We start from the raw sequence: 17,429 nt of genomic DNA, 5'->3' as shown, positions 1-17,429 counted from the left end.
ATAGTGGTTTTTTTGATGCTATTACGTCTTGCCACCAACTATGTTTCTATGATTACCACTGTTGGCTTTTAGCTGGCAGCCCTTTTTATGCTTTATTATTATTATTTATTTTTCTGCAAAGTTTTTTTTTTTTTTTTTTTTTTGATCATCTCTTTACTGATTCCTCGAAACAATCTTATGCGGAGAGCTGGTGCCATGGCCTGGGCGATGAAGAAATGTTTCCTCTTTCAAAGACTCTATTTTTTTGGCCGATAAGCATTGCTAAAGAGGAAGCAATCAAACCTATCTTGCTGGCTGCGCCCTCCACCCAGCGCGCGGCTTCCTGGTCGCAGACGCTTTCGGATCCTCCCGTGCAAGGGTCTTGGATTCAAAACACGGGACTGGCACGCGTGGGGTTTTTTTTTTTTTTTTTTTTTTTGTCTTATTGAGATCCCATCTCTCAAGTCTGATGGCCTGGAAGGCATCGCCCGGGAACCGGCCGCGCAAACCCGGGGGGGGGGGGGGCACCCTCTGCAGCCTCCACCCACGTGACATCAGCCCCGCGGCCGGGAAGTCGCTCCGGGGGGCAGGGGGCGCCCGGGGGCGAACCCCAGAGGGACGGACGGCGGGGATGCAGAGAAAAAGAAAAACAACAGAAAAGCGGCAAAAAACAGCGCAGGAAGCTGCGCCTCCCGAGGCAGGTGCTGCCCCGCGGGGAGGCCGCTCCGCAGCGCCGCGGCCCCACGCCCCCACGCGCGTCTCGCCCCGGGGCCCCCACGGCCCGGCCCCGCGCGGAGGATGCGCGATGCGCGCGGCGCCCGGAGCGGCCAACGCCTCCGCCACGTGCCCGCCTCCCGCGGCCAGGCCGCTCGCGATTGGCTGGCGGCGCCGTCCGTCACGGGGGGCGGGCGCAGCGCCCCCAGGCGGGCGCTCCTATTGGTCGCGGCGGCGGCGGCGGCGGCGGCGCGCGCGCGGCCCGGGCGAGCAGGGGAAGCCGGCGGCGGCGGCGGCGGCGGCGCGGGCGGAGGCTGCCGGTTTCGTAACCGTCGCTCCTCGTCGCTGACTCGCGGGGCTGCGAGGCCTGGGTGCGTCGGGCCGCGGCGCGCGGGGCCGCTCGGAGCGGAGGCCGCCTGGGGCGGGCGGGCTGGAGGCGCAGGTAAGGAGGCCGCGGGCGGCGGGGGGGGAAGGCCGCGGCGGAGCCGGCCGCTCGCGTGGGTGCGAGGCCCAGCCCGGCCGGGGGCGCCGGCTCTCGGCTCTCGGCTCTCGGCTCGGCTCGGGCCCCGCGTGGCGTCTGATGCAACCTGCCGGCAACACCCGGCGCGGCGGCTGAGCTCATCCCTGGCGGCGGCCCAGCGCCCCCCGCGCCGCGGGCGCCTCCCTCCGGAGCCGGGCCGGGCCGGGCGCGGGGTCGGGGCCGCCTCGGGGCGCGGGGGGGCTCCGGGGTTGGGGCCGGGGCCTGCCCGCAGCCGCGGGGGGAGCTGGGTGTCGCGCGGCCGGCCAGGTGTCGGGGGAGGCCGGTGCGCGTGCGCGCTGCGGGGGGGCGGCCCGGCCCGGGGAGCGCGGGTGAGGTCCGGGAGCGGCTTCGGCGCCAGCCTGCGCGCAGCGGGACCCCCGCGGGAGCCGATCGCCTTCACGCGGGATGTGCGACGCCCGAGTAGGGCTCGGGAGGAAGGCCCTGCTCTAACCGCGGAGCTGCGCACCTCCGAGCCCGAGCCCTGGCCGGCCCCCAGCACCTGGCGCGCGTGTCCCGGGGGTGCGCCGGACGCCAAGCGGGTTCTCCGCCTGCGCGAAAGCGTCCTGGGAGCAAGGCTGAGTCGTCCCCGGAGGCCGGCGAGCTGGAGAACTTGGCCCTTTCTTGGTTGCTGCTTCTGGTGGGTGGGTGCGCGTGGCCGATTCATTTTTATCCTTTTTAAGAATTTTTAAGATTTTATTTATTGGTGAGACACACACACACAGAGGCAGAGACACAGGCACAGGGAGGGCAGGCTCCATGCAGGACTCGATCCCGCAGCCTGGGATGACGCCCTGGGCCGGGGGAAGATGCTCAACCGCTGAGCCACGCAGGCGCCCCAATTCAGTCATCTTTAATACCCGCCTGGAAAAACAGGAGGAAACAAAATTTCACTTTTTTCAGAATGTCCTTTAAATACCCAAGAGCATGCCATGACTGTCAGCGGTGTGTATGATCTTGGAGAGATGGTTTCATCCGTAGGGATTCGGACAGCACATGGGGAGTCCCTGGTGAAGACAGGACCTCCTGGGGCTGAGTCTGGCCTTCCAGTCTAGATTGCCTCACCTGATCACAGTGATGGTAAATGTGAGTAGCCACGATGTCAGGTGTATTGTGTGTTCTTGGGGACGAGTGCTTCCGTGGATTCTTGGAGGTGCATTGGTCTCCCACCTTTTAGGTTTTCCAGCTGTTGGGTAAAAAAAAATATTTTGAGTATGATTTCCTACTAGAGATGTATTTATAAACAATGCATGTAGTATTTTGTATGTGGTAAATCATACCAAAAGTAGAGTAGAAAGATGGTGTTTAAAAAAAAAATGAAAATATATTTTCTCCGTACTCCGGTGGATCACTTAAGTACTCCCTGAAGGGATGTATGCTCCTTCATGGACCCCCACGCTGGGTCATGAAGCAGGCCGTGGCAGCTAAAGGGAAATCCTGCTCATCTGGGTACGTACCGACTTTGCTTACCTGGACACCACTTAAGAGCACAGACTTGTCACACCCCGGCAACACACACCTAAGACGTTGAAGTTATTCACTGGAACACATAGCTGGGCGACATCTTTATTTTCTAATAAAGATTCTCAACTGAAATCAAGCAAAGAGCAGGCAAGAAACGTTGATTGTATAGACTGGGCACTCGAAGTAGCAAGTGGAATTGTATTTTTATTTTCCTGGACACCTTTAAGAAGGACTAAAAAATTGGGGTAGGAAGACCATAGTATCTTAAGAACGCTCTTGATTTAATTATGGTTGTTTTAAGAGATTGCAATGCTAGAGGCTCTCATTTTTATAGAAGACATTTATAAAAATACATTTTTTTTCTCTTAGCCCCTGAGCCAGTATGGGACAAATACTTATCGAGCACCACTGTATGGCCAGCCGTGCGCTAGATGCTGGGCACACGGATATGAAGACAGTCCTGCCTCTAGCTTAGTCTGCAGGGAGCCACCGTACAGAGCTGGCATTGACAGAAACTGGGGGAACAAACTGAACAGCCACACAAGGAAAAGAGAAAGCGTGACCATTTAGGTCATCGGTAGTGGTTTGGTGTTGCTGAGCTGTGAGGTGTGAGGGAGCAAGGGCTGGAGACAGAGTAATACCTTCAGTTTGACCCTGGACACTGGAGCAGGTTGGAGTGCTAGGTTGCTCCGGAGACAGCGTTTGGAGGGTGCCCCTGGGAGATGATGTCAGCCTGACGTAATTCAGTGGTGTTAGGATGGACGGGGATGGTGGTTGTAAAGTTCTTTTGGGAGGGGGGTGAGTGGGACTGTCAGATACTGATGATGGTGCAGACTGGGAGTAAGGGAGAAACATCTACAGATATTTTGTGGTCACTCACTGAGGAAATTTGAGTTAAGAATATTTGGGGGAGCGTGGGAAGGAATATCTGGTTGTACATAAGGTGGAAAAAAGATGACAGGAGGGTTAGGAAAATTCTTGACAAGTTTACTTTCCAAATGAAACTTGAGAGAAATTTGTTGTATTCATTCTAACCTTTCTGAGTTTTCAGTGTTACTGATTTGAATGAATGTTATTTGAATTAAGAAATTCGATTTTATTTTATTTTTAAGAAACTCGATTTAAAAAAAAAAAACTTGCCCACTCAGATCCATTGTTAATCTGCAGCAGTGGCTCTGAAACCTCAGTGTCAGCAGAATCACTTGGAGGTTCCTTTGAAAGAAGATTGCTCAGCCTTCTTCTTAGAACTCATGGTTCTTGTGTCGGGAGCAGCCTGAGAATTTGCATTTCTGACAAGTTCCCAAATGATGCTGCTGGTCCAGGGACATGCTCTGAGAACTACTGCTCTTCAGTTTCCGTCCTGCTCCCTGCTTGAATGATTCACAGGCAAGGAAACAAGGCGTCACCCTGTTTCCTGTAGAATGAACTTTGGAATAGTATTTGTCCACGTAGGAGCCAGACTTTCATTTAGGATTGAATATGCAGATTTGAAATAAACTAGTTTTTTTTTTTTTTTTCCCTCCATTGTAGGTGCTCAGTAAATATTTGTGGAAGAAACAAAAGCATAGATGACAGTGCAAACTGAAATGTGTCACTTTGGAGGCAGCTATTTTGTTTATGTAAAAAAGAACTGATAATCTGGAATTAACTCTTTTGGACCACTTGGCCCTTTGACCTCTTACTTGGTTCACTTTCCTTAATGGGTAATTATTTACATAAAACTTGCTTCCTTGGTTTTAGTCGAGGAACTTAAAAAAAAGCAACAGTTTTGAGTTTTTTATTATTTCCGAGTTTCCTTGCTTATATTTTTACCAATTAATTACTCTTTGTTTTTCAAGCCAGAGGGCACATTTTCAGAGCCCCCATCCCCTCCCCCATTCAGCCTAGTACCTTAGCAGGATGAGTCACACTGAGGTAAAAGCTCTTCCTCATTCCTGTATCTTTGGGTACAAAAACGAGCATGCCCATCACTGAATTTGGAGCCTGTACTCGAAGTTTTTAGTGACTTGGGAATAAAAAGCATAAGGGGGAAGAAAAGAGTTTTTAGTGACTGATGTTTGTGGTATATTTTCAGAGTCAGAAGGCATCTTACCATTCTGCATCCCTCATTTGCAAAACTGGCGGAACCAGAGTTGCCCTGGTTCCTGCTCTGTACTTTCTAGATCATGGTTATCTTTGAGCTGTCTATATAAATTGGTTCTAAAGATTAAAAACATAATTGCTGTATGAAAAGTAAAAAAGTTATATGACCATGATCATGATAGTTGAGACAATTCTAGGAGAATACAACAAGTCTTAAAAAATCGACTAAAATTCTTATGGTCACTTTACACCAAATAAGCAGTAATGCAGATGGCCACTAACACTAATTAGTGGTAAGGTCGCCCCAATTAATGCTGAGCTGCCACTGTTTTAACTGGAAGAAAAATAGGCAACATAATAAATTATCCCGGGAAATTAGGAAATGTCCATTACTGAAGATAGACTTGGAGTAGATATCCATCCATGGTTTGGAAGGAAGCTTTCTCTTTTGCCTTCGTTTTGGAGTCAGAATAGATGACCCACTGACTCAGGGCTGCGTGCATGGCTTTGAAATCAATTGAAAGTAATGATATATGGAGTTTTTAAAAGGAAAGAAATTTTTTAAAGATTTTATTCATGAGAGATACAGAGAGAGAGGCAGAGGGAGAAGTAGGCTCCATGCAGGGAGCCAGACGTGGGACTCGATCCCGGGACTCCAGGATCACGCCTTGGGCGGAAGGCAGGCACCAAACTGCTGAGCCACCCAGGCGCCCCACCCTTTTTTTTTTTTTTTTAAGATTATATTTATTTATTCGTGAGATAGAAGCAGAGACACAGGTAGAGAGAGAGGGGCAGAGAAAAGGAAAGATTTTTTAAAAAGCAGGCCAGTGAACACAGTGTTTACACAAGAAATGCCTGGCTAAAGGTTTGGGTGAAGCTACCGGTGTCTACTAACTGAGTTTTTCCTAAGAACTGAGATGATGTACCCATTTGACGCATTTCATAATTTTGGCTCCAGGTTTTTTCCACTCATGCTGGTTTAGCAGTTTTGTGAAAAGAGGATAGCTGCATGGTTTGTAACGCTGCTTTCTGAATTTTCAGGAGTGTTGTGATTTCTTGGGCGACGTCGCTCATCCACTGAGTCAGTCTGTCTCGAAGTGGCCTCATGATCGGATAGGTATGCTTTTGACACATCTTGAGGCGATTGTAGTGACCTAGTTGGATTGATAGTAATCCAAGGATGACTGGTTTCTGAAACTGTGGCTTCGTTTCTGTGGGCAGCAGTGCAGGAGCTCTCCAGAGTTGGCATGGCCTCTGAGTCGCTTGGGCCGTGTCGAGCGGGTGCCGACTCCGTCTCTGTCTGGCCTCAATTCCATACTTGGTCTTCCTTGGGTGCATCATTAGGGCTTTTGTTTCTTTCTTTGTGGTTTCAGGTTGCCTGTGTTGAGATGTGTTTATAAAGTATGTCAAGAGGGGAAAAAAAAACCCTGTTAGAAGCAGCATGCTGGGATGGGCCAGCACGCTGAAGGTCCCAGGGCTCCTGAATCTCTGATCCAAGAAGCTAGCTTCAGAGATCTGTGTAAAGCACCCTCTGTGAGGTCATGAAAAACAAAACAAAAAACGAGCCTCCCCTCCAAAAAAAAGGCTTTTCAGAATATCGCGTAAAGACGTACTCTGGGAGAAAAGTCAAGCTCTCAGTGACTCAGTCTCTGCATATCGGCCTAAGGAGCGAGCGGTGATCCTCGAGTTGTGGAGAGCGGGCACTCTGGCACACTGTTCTGTTTTGAAGTGAGCCAACAATTGAAACTTTGTCCCCCTTTCTTTGCAGGTGTCTTCTATCATAATTGAACTCAAGTTTTCCGTGTTTAACCCAAACATCTCAGGTTTCTCCCTGGCAGATTGCCAAGTGCTATTAGTACCTGTGTGCTACCTAATTAGCAGTATTCTTTTGTTTTTCCTTCCATTTTTGATAACAATCACGACAGGCCGTACCCCCCAGGGATTCAGGTGGGCTGGATTTGGCCTTACGGTGCTCCTGTACGAACTTATCTTTCTAAATTAAGTGATTTAGACTTCTGAAACATTGGAACGGTTGGCAGCTGCTGTAGACTGTTCCCAGCATAATCAATTAATGTTGGCCTGCTGTGCGGTACACGCACGTTTAATCTCATTTGATCTTGTCATTTCAAACATTTTAATGCAATTTATTTTTTAACTAGGTACATGCGAAGATTTCTTGCCAGCTTAGTGTGGAAACCATTGATCACCTTGCCCTCGTTTCTGCCTGTTTTGTGTCAGCGCGAGAGAGTGCCCAAATGAGCAAGATAGCACAGCAGAGCAGTACTCCGGGGATACGCGTTATTCATACTCAGGCTCATGCCAGCGGCTTACAGCAGGTTCCTCAGCTGGTGCCTGCTGGCCCGGGGGGAGGAGGCAAAGCCGTGCCCCCAAGCAAGCAGAGCAAAAAGAGTTCGCCCATGGATCGCAACAGTGATGAGTATCGTCAGCGCAGAGAGAGGAACAACATGGCTGTGAAAAAGAGCCGCTTGAAAAGCAAGCAGAAAGCACAGGATACGCTGCAGAGAGTGAATCAGCTCAAAGAAGAGAATGAACGGTTGGAGGCAAAAATTAAATTGCTGACTAAGGAGCTAAGCGTACTGAAAGATTTGTTTCTTGAGCATGCACACAACCTTGCAGACAACGTGCAACCCACTAGCACTGAGAATACAACAGCAACTTCTGATAGTGCGGGACAGTAGACCTCACTCACCCTTTCCCGACTTCACGACTTGTGGCTTGAACGCTAAAGGTGTGACTACCTGCACCGCTCGCATCAGTGGCCGAACGTTGTCTTGTTCATCATTCAGAGATCCACTGAAGGTTGTTTTCTAGGATCAGCACTGAAGAGTTGATTAGCTAAAAATGTTAGCCATGTAATTTGAATATCTAGTTTTAAATGATACGAATTTTTTTGTGGGGATAAAGCAAATTTTTAAGGTATATGGTAAAAAGAAAACCCAAAAACCAAGAACCCTGGACCTTGATGTTCTTAATAAACCCTCATTTCCCAAGAAATGCTTCTTTCTTAGGTTGATAAAAGGAACGGGGAACTAGCAGGTCCTGCAGGAGGGTCTTGGTTTTATTGGAGATGATTAATTAGGCTAAGAAAAGTTGAATGCCATCTATGTTAATGTATTTGTGATTTTTTTTTCTAAATTATGTATTATAAATCCTTAGGGCTATAGAAATCAATCACTTTGTAATTTGGAGTGATTTTATGTATGACATAAACCTTGTTTTAGCCTAATTTGTTTTCCCCCAGCAAGTGTTAGTTTTTGAGTAGCAGTGCCAGGTTAAGTAAATTCCATTGTGTTTTAAGGCAGTATATATCCAGTTGGCTTAAAAATACAAATAATTAGGAGGCAAATAGGTTTCCTAAAAATAAAGGTAAAGCATATTAGAATTATGCTTTCAGGATACCTTTGGGTTATTAGATTCGCATTATTTTGTTTTCTAACAACAAAAAACCCCCAAGAGCTTAGAGATAAACTTGTGTACCAAAATTTTTGTTTCCAGTAAGTGAATATTTTTAAAATACCATTTTGACAGCTAAGTTAGTAGACAGATGCCTTAACAGTTTAGTAATTGGGATTTAGGTAGTTTCTCCTGTGTCTAAATATCTGCAATGGGGCCATGATTTTTAAAGGCAAAAATTTCTTTGAAGGATCATTTGGTGTTTGATCTTAACCAAGTGATTATTAGAACAATATATCATCGACTGTATGCCGTCTCCCAAAATAATAGTCTAAGAAAACTTGAAAGCGTAAGGTTTAACCTTTAATTTATTTCATTTAAATACATCTTTTTATATTGTTCTTGTGACGCTTCTTTTTCTAGTTAGTTGGCTCTTCTAGACTTTTTGTACCACTGCTTCTGTTTGTTCATTTGTATGCTTTTGTGTCCCATAAATTATTTTAGAAAGAAAATACTGATAAAACTCAGGATAATGACATTTTTGTTGAGACTAAAAAAATGGCAATCACAAGTCGGGGATCGCTAGGGTCTGGTTCATAGCAGTGTTGGTGGTTTTGATTGTTCTTGTAGATTTCTTTTTTTTTTTTTTTTTTAAAGCACAATTCTAGCTCAGATTTGTTGGCATTTGTGTGTGTGTGTGTGTGTGTGTGGCTGGGCTGGTGACAAGAGGCTGAGTCACATCTGAGTAAAAAAGTGTGTGTTACCAGGTATCTAATTTGAACATGGTCACTTATTTTTTGACCATATTGTTTCATACTAGGGCCTGGAACAGTGTAACCAGGATGTAACCCGAGTTGCACCGTTGGGCTGGTGCAAGAGTGTTGTCTGTGCCCCTGGGGCAGGCGAAAATACCACCGTGACCTGCAACTCAGCAAAGCCATTATTGCGGCCATGAGCCTCTGCCGCATGTGACTGGAACCCAGGGTTGTTCCGTGAGAGCCACTGTCCCAGGAGGGGTGACTCCCTGGAGAGCCAGGAGGCAGGATGGAGGTTTCTGTTAGGGTCCAACACCAGTTTACTTCGGCTGGAGTATCAGTCTACTTCTGGGTTGACAGATATTTTGACTAACTAGGAGGTAACCCACAGAATCCTACTGAATCTTTAATAGCTGATTGATGTTATATAATTAACCTAATTAGAGGTGCAGTTAGGTCCCCCGAATCTTTAGGCTCCTGTAAAGGTGCTACAGACATCGTATTCCCTTGTTTACTAAAAAAATGTCTTTCAGAAATTGTCCCTATGGAATTTATGGTCGCCAATTAGGTGAACTGACTTAACGGTCTTGGAAAAGCGGCTTCAGGGAAATCGTCAGGGGTGTGCACTTGAGATTTCAAATCAGAACATTGAATTGAAACTTCTGGAAAAAAATGGTTCACGCTTTCCAGTTACCGTGCAAATCAGAACTTGAGCACAAGCGGCCACGTGTGCATCGGACAGAAGGGTTAACCGTGGTCTTGATTCTCACTGAAGTGTCTGGGAATGAAAGTTTTCAGTTTGGTAGACGTAGGAGTATCACTGAGGGAAACCAGGTGTGGGGGATGGGAAGCCTAGAGCTTTGGGATTTGTAAAATGGCTTTTGTAAGTCCTGTAGGTCACACATATGAACCATTAGGCTTTGATCTGCCTTTGCCGGCAGGTCCAGTGGTTTAGGAATTAGGCTTTTAGGGTCAACGTCTGGCTGCATCTGAGTCCGCGATGGAGGCGGGTGCTTTCCGGCTGGTGTTGGCAGCAGGTGGTGAGGTGGGAGCAGCTCCTCTGCTGTCTGGCCCCTTTCGGTGGCTGGAATGGGAGCTCAGAGACTTTGGACAGTCTTACTAAGTAGTAGTAAGATCCTAATAAAATATGACCGGATTTTTTAAATTTAGGGTCACAAGTGTGACACTCTGCAGTTCACGATGAAAAGTCGTATGTGCAGTTTAATATTTGGTATTAAATCAGCCTCCGATGTTTCTCAGTCCCCATGACAGGGCCTGACACTTTGTACCTGAACAACCCAGTTAGCACTCAGTGTGCTTCTTTCGATGCCTTAGAGATAGGAAGCAACTTTTCTGTTTGACAAAAGCTCGGGAGGGGAAAGTCCATTCTATAGCTGTTAGATCCTCCTCTCAGGAAAAAGTCCTCAACTTGTTCCTTTTTTTTTTTTTTTTTTGTTCCTGGCTTTCCTCGGTTTGTGAGATTACTCTATTTTTTTAAATATAATTTTATTTCTTTCAATGAATTTGAAATAAAAAAAACTTTGGAATAATGACTGTATCTCACTGTGGGTTTCTTCGTGTTGGCATCCCCAGCAAGTAGTCCAGGGGTCCCGTGGCTCGGAAAGGCGGGCGGTGCTCGGCCGACTCTCCTGTCCCCGGCCCGGGCCGGGCGGCGAGAGGTGCGTTTGAGCCTAGATTTCCCCGAATGTTCAGGGACATCATCTCTGAGGAGAGAGTGCCTCTTCGGCACGACCTTCGTCACATGGCCTCGCCCAGCAGGGCCGGGCACGGGGGGAGGGCGGTAGCGGCCCGGCGCCGGCGCCGGCTCCGGCCACGCACGCACGCGGTGGGCAGCTATCTCGAGGCCCCGGGGTGGGCCTTGCCCCTCGCAGCGTGTGTCCGGTGAAGCGGGGGCTGATCCGTGCTGCTTGCAGGGTTTCGAGGGCAGAGGTCGTCGGGAGACTCCTGTGGTCCCTGCGCACTTGTCCCGGCTGGGGAGCAGGTTTCCGAGCCGTCACCGTTCTGGGGGCAGCGCGTCCCGTTCGTTTTTACAAAGTAGCTGCAACCTGGAGTCCGGCCGGAGCCCGCAGGCGGCTGTGACGGTGCCGGCCTCGCCCCGAGAGCACCTGTGGGCCCGGGGCCGTGAGCGTGGATCGGAAGCCAGCGGGCCTGCTGTACCTCCGGCCACCCCGTTAGGAGCAGCTGTCGGGGCCCGGGCCTTCCCGCCAACCCCCGGGCCCTAGTCTCCTGGGGCCACTGCCTGCTCTCCAGAACCTTCTGTCCTTCCCCACTGCGTGCAGAGTGACACCCACTCGTGGGCTTGCCTTCCCCCTGTGCTTGCTGCGGCCGCAGGGCTCCCGCGGACTCCTGGGCCCCGGCTGCTCTCCTCGTGCCTGTCACCTGCCACCCTCGCACCACCGCACGTTGGGGCCGAGACGACGTCTGTGCATCTGCCATGGCCAAGCCTTGGAACCGGCCGCAGGGCGCGTGCGTGGCTCCCTCGGCCTGTAGCAGATGCTGAGTCGTTTGTTGAATGAGACTCTTCCAGGGCTTCCGAAGGGCTTTGTGCTGCTCAGCTTTCTGGAAGGGTCTCCGAGGAACTTCTGAAGCTGTGAATTTGTGCAGAGGCTTGGAGGCAGGAGGAGGCCGTGCGTTCCCTGGGACGCGGGCCACCGTGTGTCCCGCCGGCCGCTGGAGCCCGCGCTGCGCTCGCCGGGCAGGACCAGCCGCACTCGAGCTGCCGCGTCCCTCGGGGACAAAGATGTTCAGTTCCTGGGATTCCCCGTAGTCTTGCTTGGTGACCAGAAAATGTGTGAAACGGGCAGTTTTGGTGTGAGGCGTCCGCAGCGCACAAGGGAGACGCATGCATGACACACCCAGCTGCGTGTGGCACACACGACACCGTCCGCCTCCAGGGTCGGCCTGACCCGGGCCAGTTCTACCTGGGGGCGGGGGCAGCGGAATCCCGGTGGCCTGGGACGGCTGGGGCAGAGACATTTGATGACCTCGGGGTCATGAACGACAGGGACAGCCTGTGCACACGCAGGAAGCCTGCACGCACGTGTGACAAATCTGAGCAGCACACCGGGTGGGGGTGACGTGGAACCCTGGGATGGAGGGTGCAGTCGAGGGGCAGACCTGGAGCGTTGGCGCAGGGATGGGGCCCCGGCCGCAGAGGTGACCACAGGGCCCCGCCCCTGCCGCGCAGCTGCACCAGGTGGCAGGGTCTCTGGCGGCCGCGCTCCACTAGCTTGTCCCCAGGACAAGGAGAGCACGGACGGGACCTCGGGTGTGCGACAGCTGCCCCCACGTGCCACGTGGAAATGCCGCGGCCTTCGGAGATGTAGCTTTGAGGCCGGAGCTGCTCAGAACAGGCTTCTTCCTCTGCTGGTTCACCTGCTAACATGCCTGGGTGCCGCGTGGGGGGCCCCACCCCTGGGCTCCAGCACCCGCCTGGCCACGTCTAGGTCCTTGGGAGCTGCGCGCACCTGCAGGGTGGGGGCATGGGGGTGAAGAACAGAGGAAGTTGCACACCAAGGACCATTTCTGGAAACTTTTTATTGCAAATGCTACTGTGTGTATTGATTTTTTGAGAGAAAACGCTGGAAATGGATCTTTCTTCCCTGAGCAGAAGGATACAGATGACAGCAAGGCGCATTTTAGTTGCTGCTAAAGAGCAGAATTATTTTCCATTAGCATTTTTGAAAGCCACCGTTTGTCATTCAAGCAAAGTAGCATCAGTATCAGATTAAGGTGTGATCCCGCAGAAGGTTAAGAGCGAGCCCGCCACCCCACACGCGCCCCAGGAACAGCGTGATCAATCGGGGACACGGCCGTGTGATCTGCGAGCACCCGTCTCTGGCCGCTGGAGGGCCGTCAGGAGGCTGCCCGTCGTGAGGACAGGTGCCGGGCTGGGTCCCCTGTCCCACTGGGCACCCCCAGCTGGCTCTACTTTGGGCCAGAGAAGGGGGTAAAGGCCTTGTCGCGGCCTGCCATGCACGCCTCAATCTCCTCCACCGTGCGGGGCACACAGGTCAGCAGTTCCATGCCACTGTCTGTCACCACGACGTCCTCCTCGATGCGGACCTGGGTCAGAACGACAGACACTCGTGGGGCGCCCGGGGGGCTCGCTCGGTTGAGCGTCTGTTGGTTTCGGCTCAGGTCATGGTCTCAGGGTCCTGGGACGGAGCCCCAGTGGGGGGGTCCACTGGCCTTTGCTCTCCCTCTGCACCCCCCGCCCCCCCCCCACTCACTCTCTACGATAAATCCAAAAAAGAACGACCACTCTATTCCTGAGCTGGCCTCATGCACGAGATTAGAGGGGCAGACCAGCTGCGGGGCAGGAGCCCCGGCTAAGAGCCGTCTGTCCGCCCCCCCAGGAAGGGGCAGGCCTCTGGGCCTCCAGGCCTCCATGGGAGGCTGCGGCCAAGGTGGCTCCTCCACAGGGAGCGGTGGGGGGCCTGGGGTGGGCAGGGGTCTTGTAGAATCTGCATCTCCCAGTTGTGGAGTGAGACACCTGACGGACCCCAAGAAAGCAGGGGGTCCCCCTCAAGTGGGGAAGTGAGGACCAGCCCCTCCCGCAGGGCTCCTGTCCGGGGATCCGTGGCACGCGGGGCGGGTGTGCGAGCGCGGGGGTCTGGGCGCCGGGACGCAGGGCCCGCCGGCACTCACCCCCCCAAAGCCACGGAAGCGCTGTAGGACCTCGCGGTTGAAGAAGCAGGCGCGGGCCGGGTCGGCCAGGGCCTCGTCCAGCAGGTGGTCGATGAAGTAAAGGCCCGGCTCCACCGTGAGCACCATGCGCGGCTCCAGGCGTCGCGCCGTGCGCAGGCTCCGCAGGCCGGGCTCGTCGATGCGCTCCACGCCCTGCGAGGAGGGGACGGGCACGGAGGACCTCGCCGCCCCGCACGCCGCTGCCCCGCACCCCCCGCCCTGCACCCCCTGCTCCTGCCTGAGCTGCCGGAGCCCTCGGGGCCCCCCTGCGGGAAGGCCACCCCCCAGACCCCCCCAGCAGGAGCCCCGGGGACGCCAGGCCGGCTGCCGGGCTGCGCAGGCCGCGCTCGGAGGCCTAGAAAGCTCTGCACGTCCCGTGCCCCGTCCTCGGGCAGCTCGGCGCTCCCGCGGCCCGACCAGCCTTCCGAGGGGCCCCCAGGAGGGGCAGGTGCTCCCCGCTGCGCGTGTGGGGGAGCGCCCGGGGCACTGGCGGGTGGGGGCTCCCAGGCAGCCCCGCGGAGGCACCCTCCCCCACAAATGCACCCGGGGTCTGGGCCCACCCCTGTCCCCCCGCGGGCACCCCCAAGCCTGTCGTTCGCGCTCGGCCCCGGGAGCCCCGCTGCGGAGCCAGAGCCGTCACCTCTGGGGCCCGCGAACACGAGACTTCAATTAGCGGTTCCCGAGGGAACGGGACGCAGGCTGTCGGGCCTGCACAGCTGGGCACCGCAGGGAAGCCTGAGACCCGGATTCCACGGGGGCGGGGACAGCAGGGCACAGCCACCCGGGAGGGGAGGGGAGGGGACACCGAAGCACGGGCACAGAGGCCCGGGTGGGGTGTGGCCCCCGACCCTGCTGGGGCCGCATCCCCGGCTCCACAGGGAGCGCGCGTGGGACAGGGAGGCCCTTCTGCCCTGTGAGGCCTGTGCCCGCCCCGGGCACCCCGTCCCTGTCCCTCACCTCCCTGCCACCCCCTAGGAGCCTGTCCCTTTCCCTCCGCCCCAAGGCGGGGAAAGCCGGGTGCCTGGCAGATGCAGAAAACCGGAAAGGTCATCTCTGCTGGTCCCCCCGAGTCCCTGTGGCCATGCCAAGCTGCTCGCTGGGTGTGTCCGGGGGACAGTGGACGCTTCAGGCCCTCACCCCGAGGTGTGGGTGAGGGGAGAGAGGGAGGGGTGCAGGGGGCAGGACCGCACGCCTGCCCCCGCCCACTGGCCCTCAGCTCCCAGACGTCTCCCACCAAGACGACCCGCCCGGGCGGGGCTGGGTGAGGCCGGGCCCCCGCGGGGTGCGGGAGGGGGGCCCTGCCCGTGCCGGGTCCACCCCGGCTTCCGCCGGCGCAGCGGGCCGGATGGGGCCTCAACTCCTCCTGGGCTCTGAGCAGAGGACACCCAGATGTGTCTGTAGGCCTCAAATAAAACAAATGACTTTTATAGGAAAAGCCATATTTTTTCTACAATGTTTATCTGTCAAAAGAATAGACTCTGTGAGCACAAAGGGCTGCTTACTGGAAAAGATAAAACAGTTTGCTGCCAATTTTCTCTGGTGGAAAAAAGTGCTCTGGCGACTAATGAATAACGAACCTCAGTTAACAATGTCTGGAAGGCCCTGCTCTTGGCTCCCTGCACACAATGTGATGGATAGAAATTAGGAAATTAAAACTGATTTTGTTTCTCCAAATTTAACTGTTTACACTTGAGGAAAAAAATAATTGAATAATAATGCTTCTCTTGAGCAACTTTTTCCCCCCCAAAAATCATTCTTAGTGCTTTCAAAATACCCTGCAGCCAGCGGGCCAAGCCTAGTCTTGGCTAACTGGCTGGTGGGCCCCAGGGCGTGCACCGATTGCATAATCAGCCCCCTGCACCTTGGGCGCCAGGCCAGGCGGCAGGGCCGGGCTCACCCCCACCCACCCGGGCCCGGAAAGGCTGCGGCCACCTGCCGGGCAGGGCCTCCCCCAGGCGGGCTTCAAGGACCCTCTGGGTGGTCCTTTCAGGAGTCCGTGGGGAGGATGTGGAGGGGAACCTTGTCTGGAAATGCCCACAGGGGCCTCCCTCCCCTGTCAAGGGCGCCTGCAGGGCCTCCGAGGAGGCCACGGAGGGGGCGGGAGGGAGGAGGGAGCAGCCCGGGGCTGTGGCCTTAAGGCAGTGCCTCAGTGTCCCCGCCTGAATGGGGCGGGGCCAGGAGGACACGGTGGTGGCCAGGCCAGCCCCGTCACTAAGACCCGGTTTCGGGGTTCCCACTGCTCTGTGGGACCTGCACACTGACCCCCGGCAGGGCAGGTGCTCCCCCAGGCAGAGCACAGCCGTCTGGCACCAGAGGCGGCGGCGCCCTCTAGGAACCCCCGCCGCCGCGGCCGGGGAGCAGGACCAACCTAGGGGTGCAGGGAGGGGAGCCCAGCGTCCACACTGACCTCGGGGTAGCCTCCCACGTCGTGCACGTCGATGCCCAGGAAGTGGCCGAGCCCGTGAGGCATGAACACGGCCCCCAGGTGGGCCTGGACCATGGCGTCGATGCTCCCGTTCAGGATGCCGATGCGGACCAGCTCCTCCAGGTGGACGCGGTCGGCCAGCCGGTGCATGTCCGGCCACCAGACCCCTGTGGCTCCAAAGGAGGCTGCGATGAGCCGTGGGGCCCGGCAGTCTGGCCGGGGCTCCCCGAGGGAAGGTTTGGGGGACACGGGAAGCCCTGGCAGCGGCTGAGGTGGGAGGCCCCGGAGGTGGGTGGTGAGGGTGCTGGGCTGGGGCCGGCTCTCCAGGGGGCTCTCCCCGCTGTAACCTGGAGCCTCGAGCTCCTTCCTCTCCGCGCGGTGGGGCCTCGGGGGCAGGCTCCTGTCACCCGTGGCCCGGCACCCAGCCTAGGTCTCCGCGCCCGCCCAGGCGCATCTGTCCCCCGCCAGTGTGTGCTTCGGGGCCCAGGGGAGCCCACAAAGGTCCCCCAAGCATCAGGAGGAGAAAAGTGTTCCGTCCCCAGCAGACGTGGGGCGGCCTCGGGGGGCCCCAGACAACGCTCAGAGCCTCAGGCTGTGGGGTGCAGGCGTCACTGCACACCCCGAAGTGGGGCTGAATCACCCTTGGGGCCAGTGTGGGGAGCAAAGGTTTCCGGGGTGAAGGAGCACTGGCGCGGCCTCATGGCCTGGCTGGCAGGTTCCGGGGCCCCGCCCGCTAAGCCGCGCTTGACCTGGACCCAGACGTCCAGGCCCAGGCTGCTGATCAAGCTCGTCTTTGCCCCGTGTTTCTGAGGCAAAGGTCACCACGAAGAGCAGGTCCCCAGGCACGGAGTTTCGGGGTGAGCAAGGTCTGCCCCCGCCCAGGGCTCGCAGGCCGCCACCCGCACAGAGCCTCAGCCGTTGCTGGGGGACACGGGCCCTGCCCACGGGGCCGTGGGGTCCCCGCCTTCAGCCCCACTGCCCCGCACCGGGCACCCAAGCACCGGACAGGGATGGAGGGCGGTGAGGCTCCTGCCCCGCAGGGCTGGCTTTGGGGCAGGCCACATGCTGGCGGAGGCCGGCGGGCCTGGACCCTGGGGCCAGGCAGACCGGGTGGGGGCACGCTCCCCCGAGCAGAGCTCCGCCGGACGGCTGCCCAGCGCTGGCCCTTGTGGCTCCCTCTGCGGGGGGGCAACCCTGGCTCCCAAGAGGCATCCCCACGACACCCTGCCCGCCCGCCACAGCCACCACGACTGGTGATGGCTGCTGCAGAGGAGCACCCTGGCATCCCACGTCATGGGGGGACCTACACAGAACCCCCCCCCGGCGTCCCAGGTCGTGGGGGTGCCTGCACGGACCCCACCCTGGTGTC

The 17,429-nt window shown here is 55.4% G+C and overlaps 3 protein-coding genes across 4 annotated transcripts in view; 1 reads left to right on the top strand and 2 right to left on the bottom strand.

Annotated features, from left to right (window-relative positions):
- Nucleotides 1–533: 533 nt before the first annotated feature.
- On the bottom strand, nucleotides 534–3,932 carry LOC121479305 (basic salivary proline-rich protein 4-like). Its single transcript, XM_041734815.1, has 2 exons — nucleotides 2,276–3,932; nucleotides 534–2,074 (listed from the first exon to the last, which is right to left on the bottom strand). The coding sequence occupies exon 2, from the start codon at nucleotides 1,875–1,877 to the stop codon at nucleotides 534–536; it is 1,344 nt and encodes a 447-aa protein (XP_041590749.1). The 5' UTR covers nucleotides 1,878–2,074; nucleotides 2,276–3,932.
- On the top strand, nucleotides 953–7,771 carry CEBPG (CCAAT enhancer binding protein gamma). Of its 2 annotated transcripts, none has more exons than XM_041746017.1 (2): nucleotides 953–1,135; nucleotides 6,916–7,771. In XM_041746017.1, the coding sequence occupies exon 2, from the start codon at nucleotides 7,012–7,014 to the stop codon at nucleotides 7,453–7,455; it is 444 nt and encodes a 147-aa protein (XP_041601951.1). In that variant the 5' UTR covers nucleotides 953–1,135; nucleotides 6,916–7,011; the 3' UTR covers nucleotides 7,456–7,771. The 2 variants fall into 2 exon arrangements, with proteins under 2 accessions (XP_041601951.1, XP_041601953.1); XM_041746019.1 differs by lacking the exon at nucleotides 953–1,135 and adding an exon at nucleotides 5,533–5,873.
- Nucleotides 7,772–12,468: 4,697 nt separating this feature from the next.
- PEPD (peptidase D) overlaps nucleotides 12,469–17,429 on the bottom strand; it is a 110,854-nt gene continuing 105,893 nt past the window's right edge. Inside the window, exons 13-15 of the mRNA XM_041746015.1 lie at nucleotides 16,043–16,227; nucleotides 13,597–13,788; nucleotides 12,469–13,011 (exon numbers count right to left, since the gene is read on the bottom strand). Coding sequence (XP_041601949.1) covers nucleotides 12,874–13,011; nucleotides 13,597–13,788; nucleotides 16,043–16,227 — 515 coding nt within the window. The 3' untranslated portion in view covers nucleotides 12,469–12,873. The remainder of the gene's footprint in view (nucleotides 13,012–13,596; nucleotides 13,789–16,042; nucleotides 16,228–17,429) is intronic.

The sequence above is a fragment of the Vulpes lagopus genome, chromosome 2 (assembly GCF_018345385.1).
Source record: "Vulpes lagopus strain Blue_001 chromosome 2, ASM1834538v1, whole genome shotgun sequence".
NCBI classification, from domain to species: Eukaryota; Metazoa; Chordata; class Mammalia; order Carnivora; family Canidae; genus Vulpes; species Vulpes lagopus.
The sequence above is the reverse complement of the archived record's forward strand: the minus strand, read 5'-3'. Positions and strand labels throughout refer to the sequence as shown.

Excerpts from the sequence above, each read along its gene's own strand:
- LOC121479305 (XM_041734815.1), bottom strand. The coding sequence starts at position 1,877 with ATGAATCGGCCACGCGCACCCACCCACCAGAAGCAGCAACCAAGAAAG.
- CEBPG (XM_041746017.1), top strand. The coding sequence starts at position 7,012 with ATGAGCAAGATAGCACAGCAGAGCAGTACTCCGGGGATACGCGTTATT.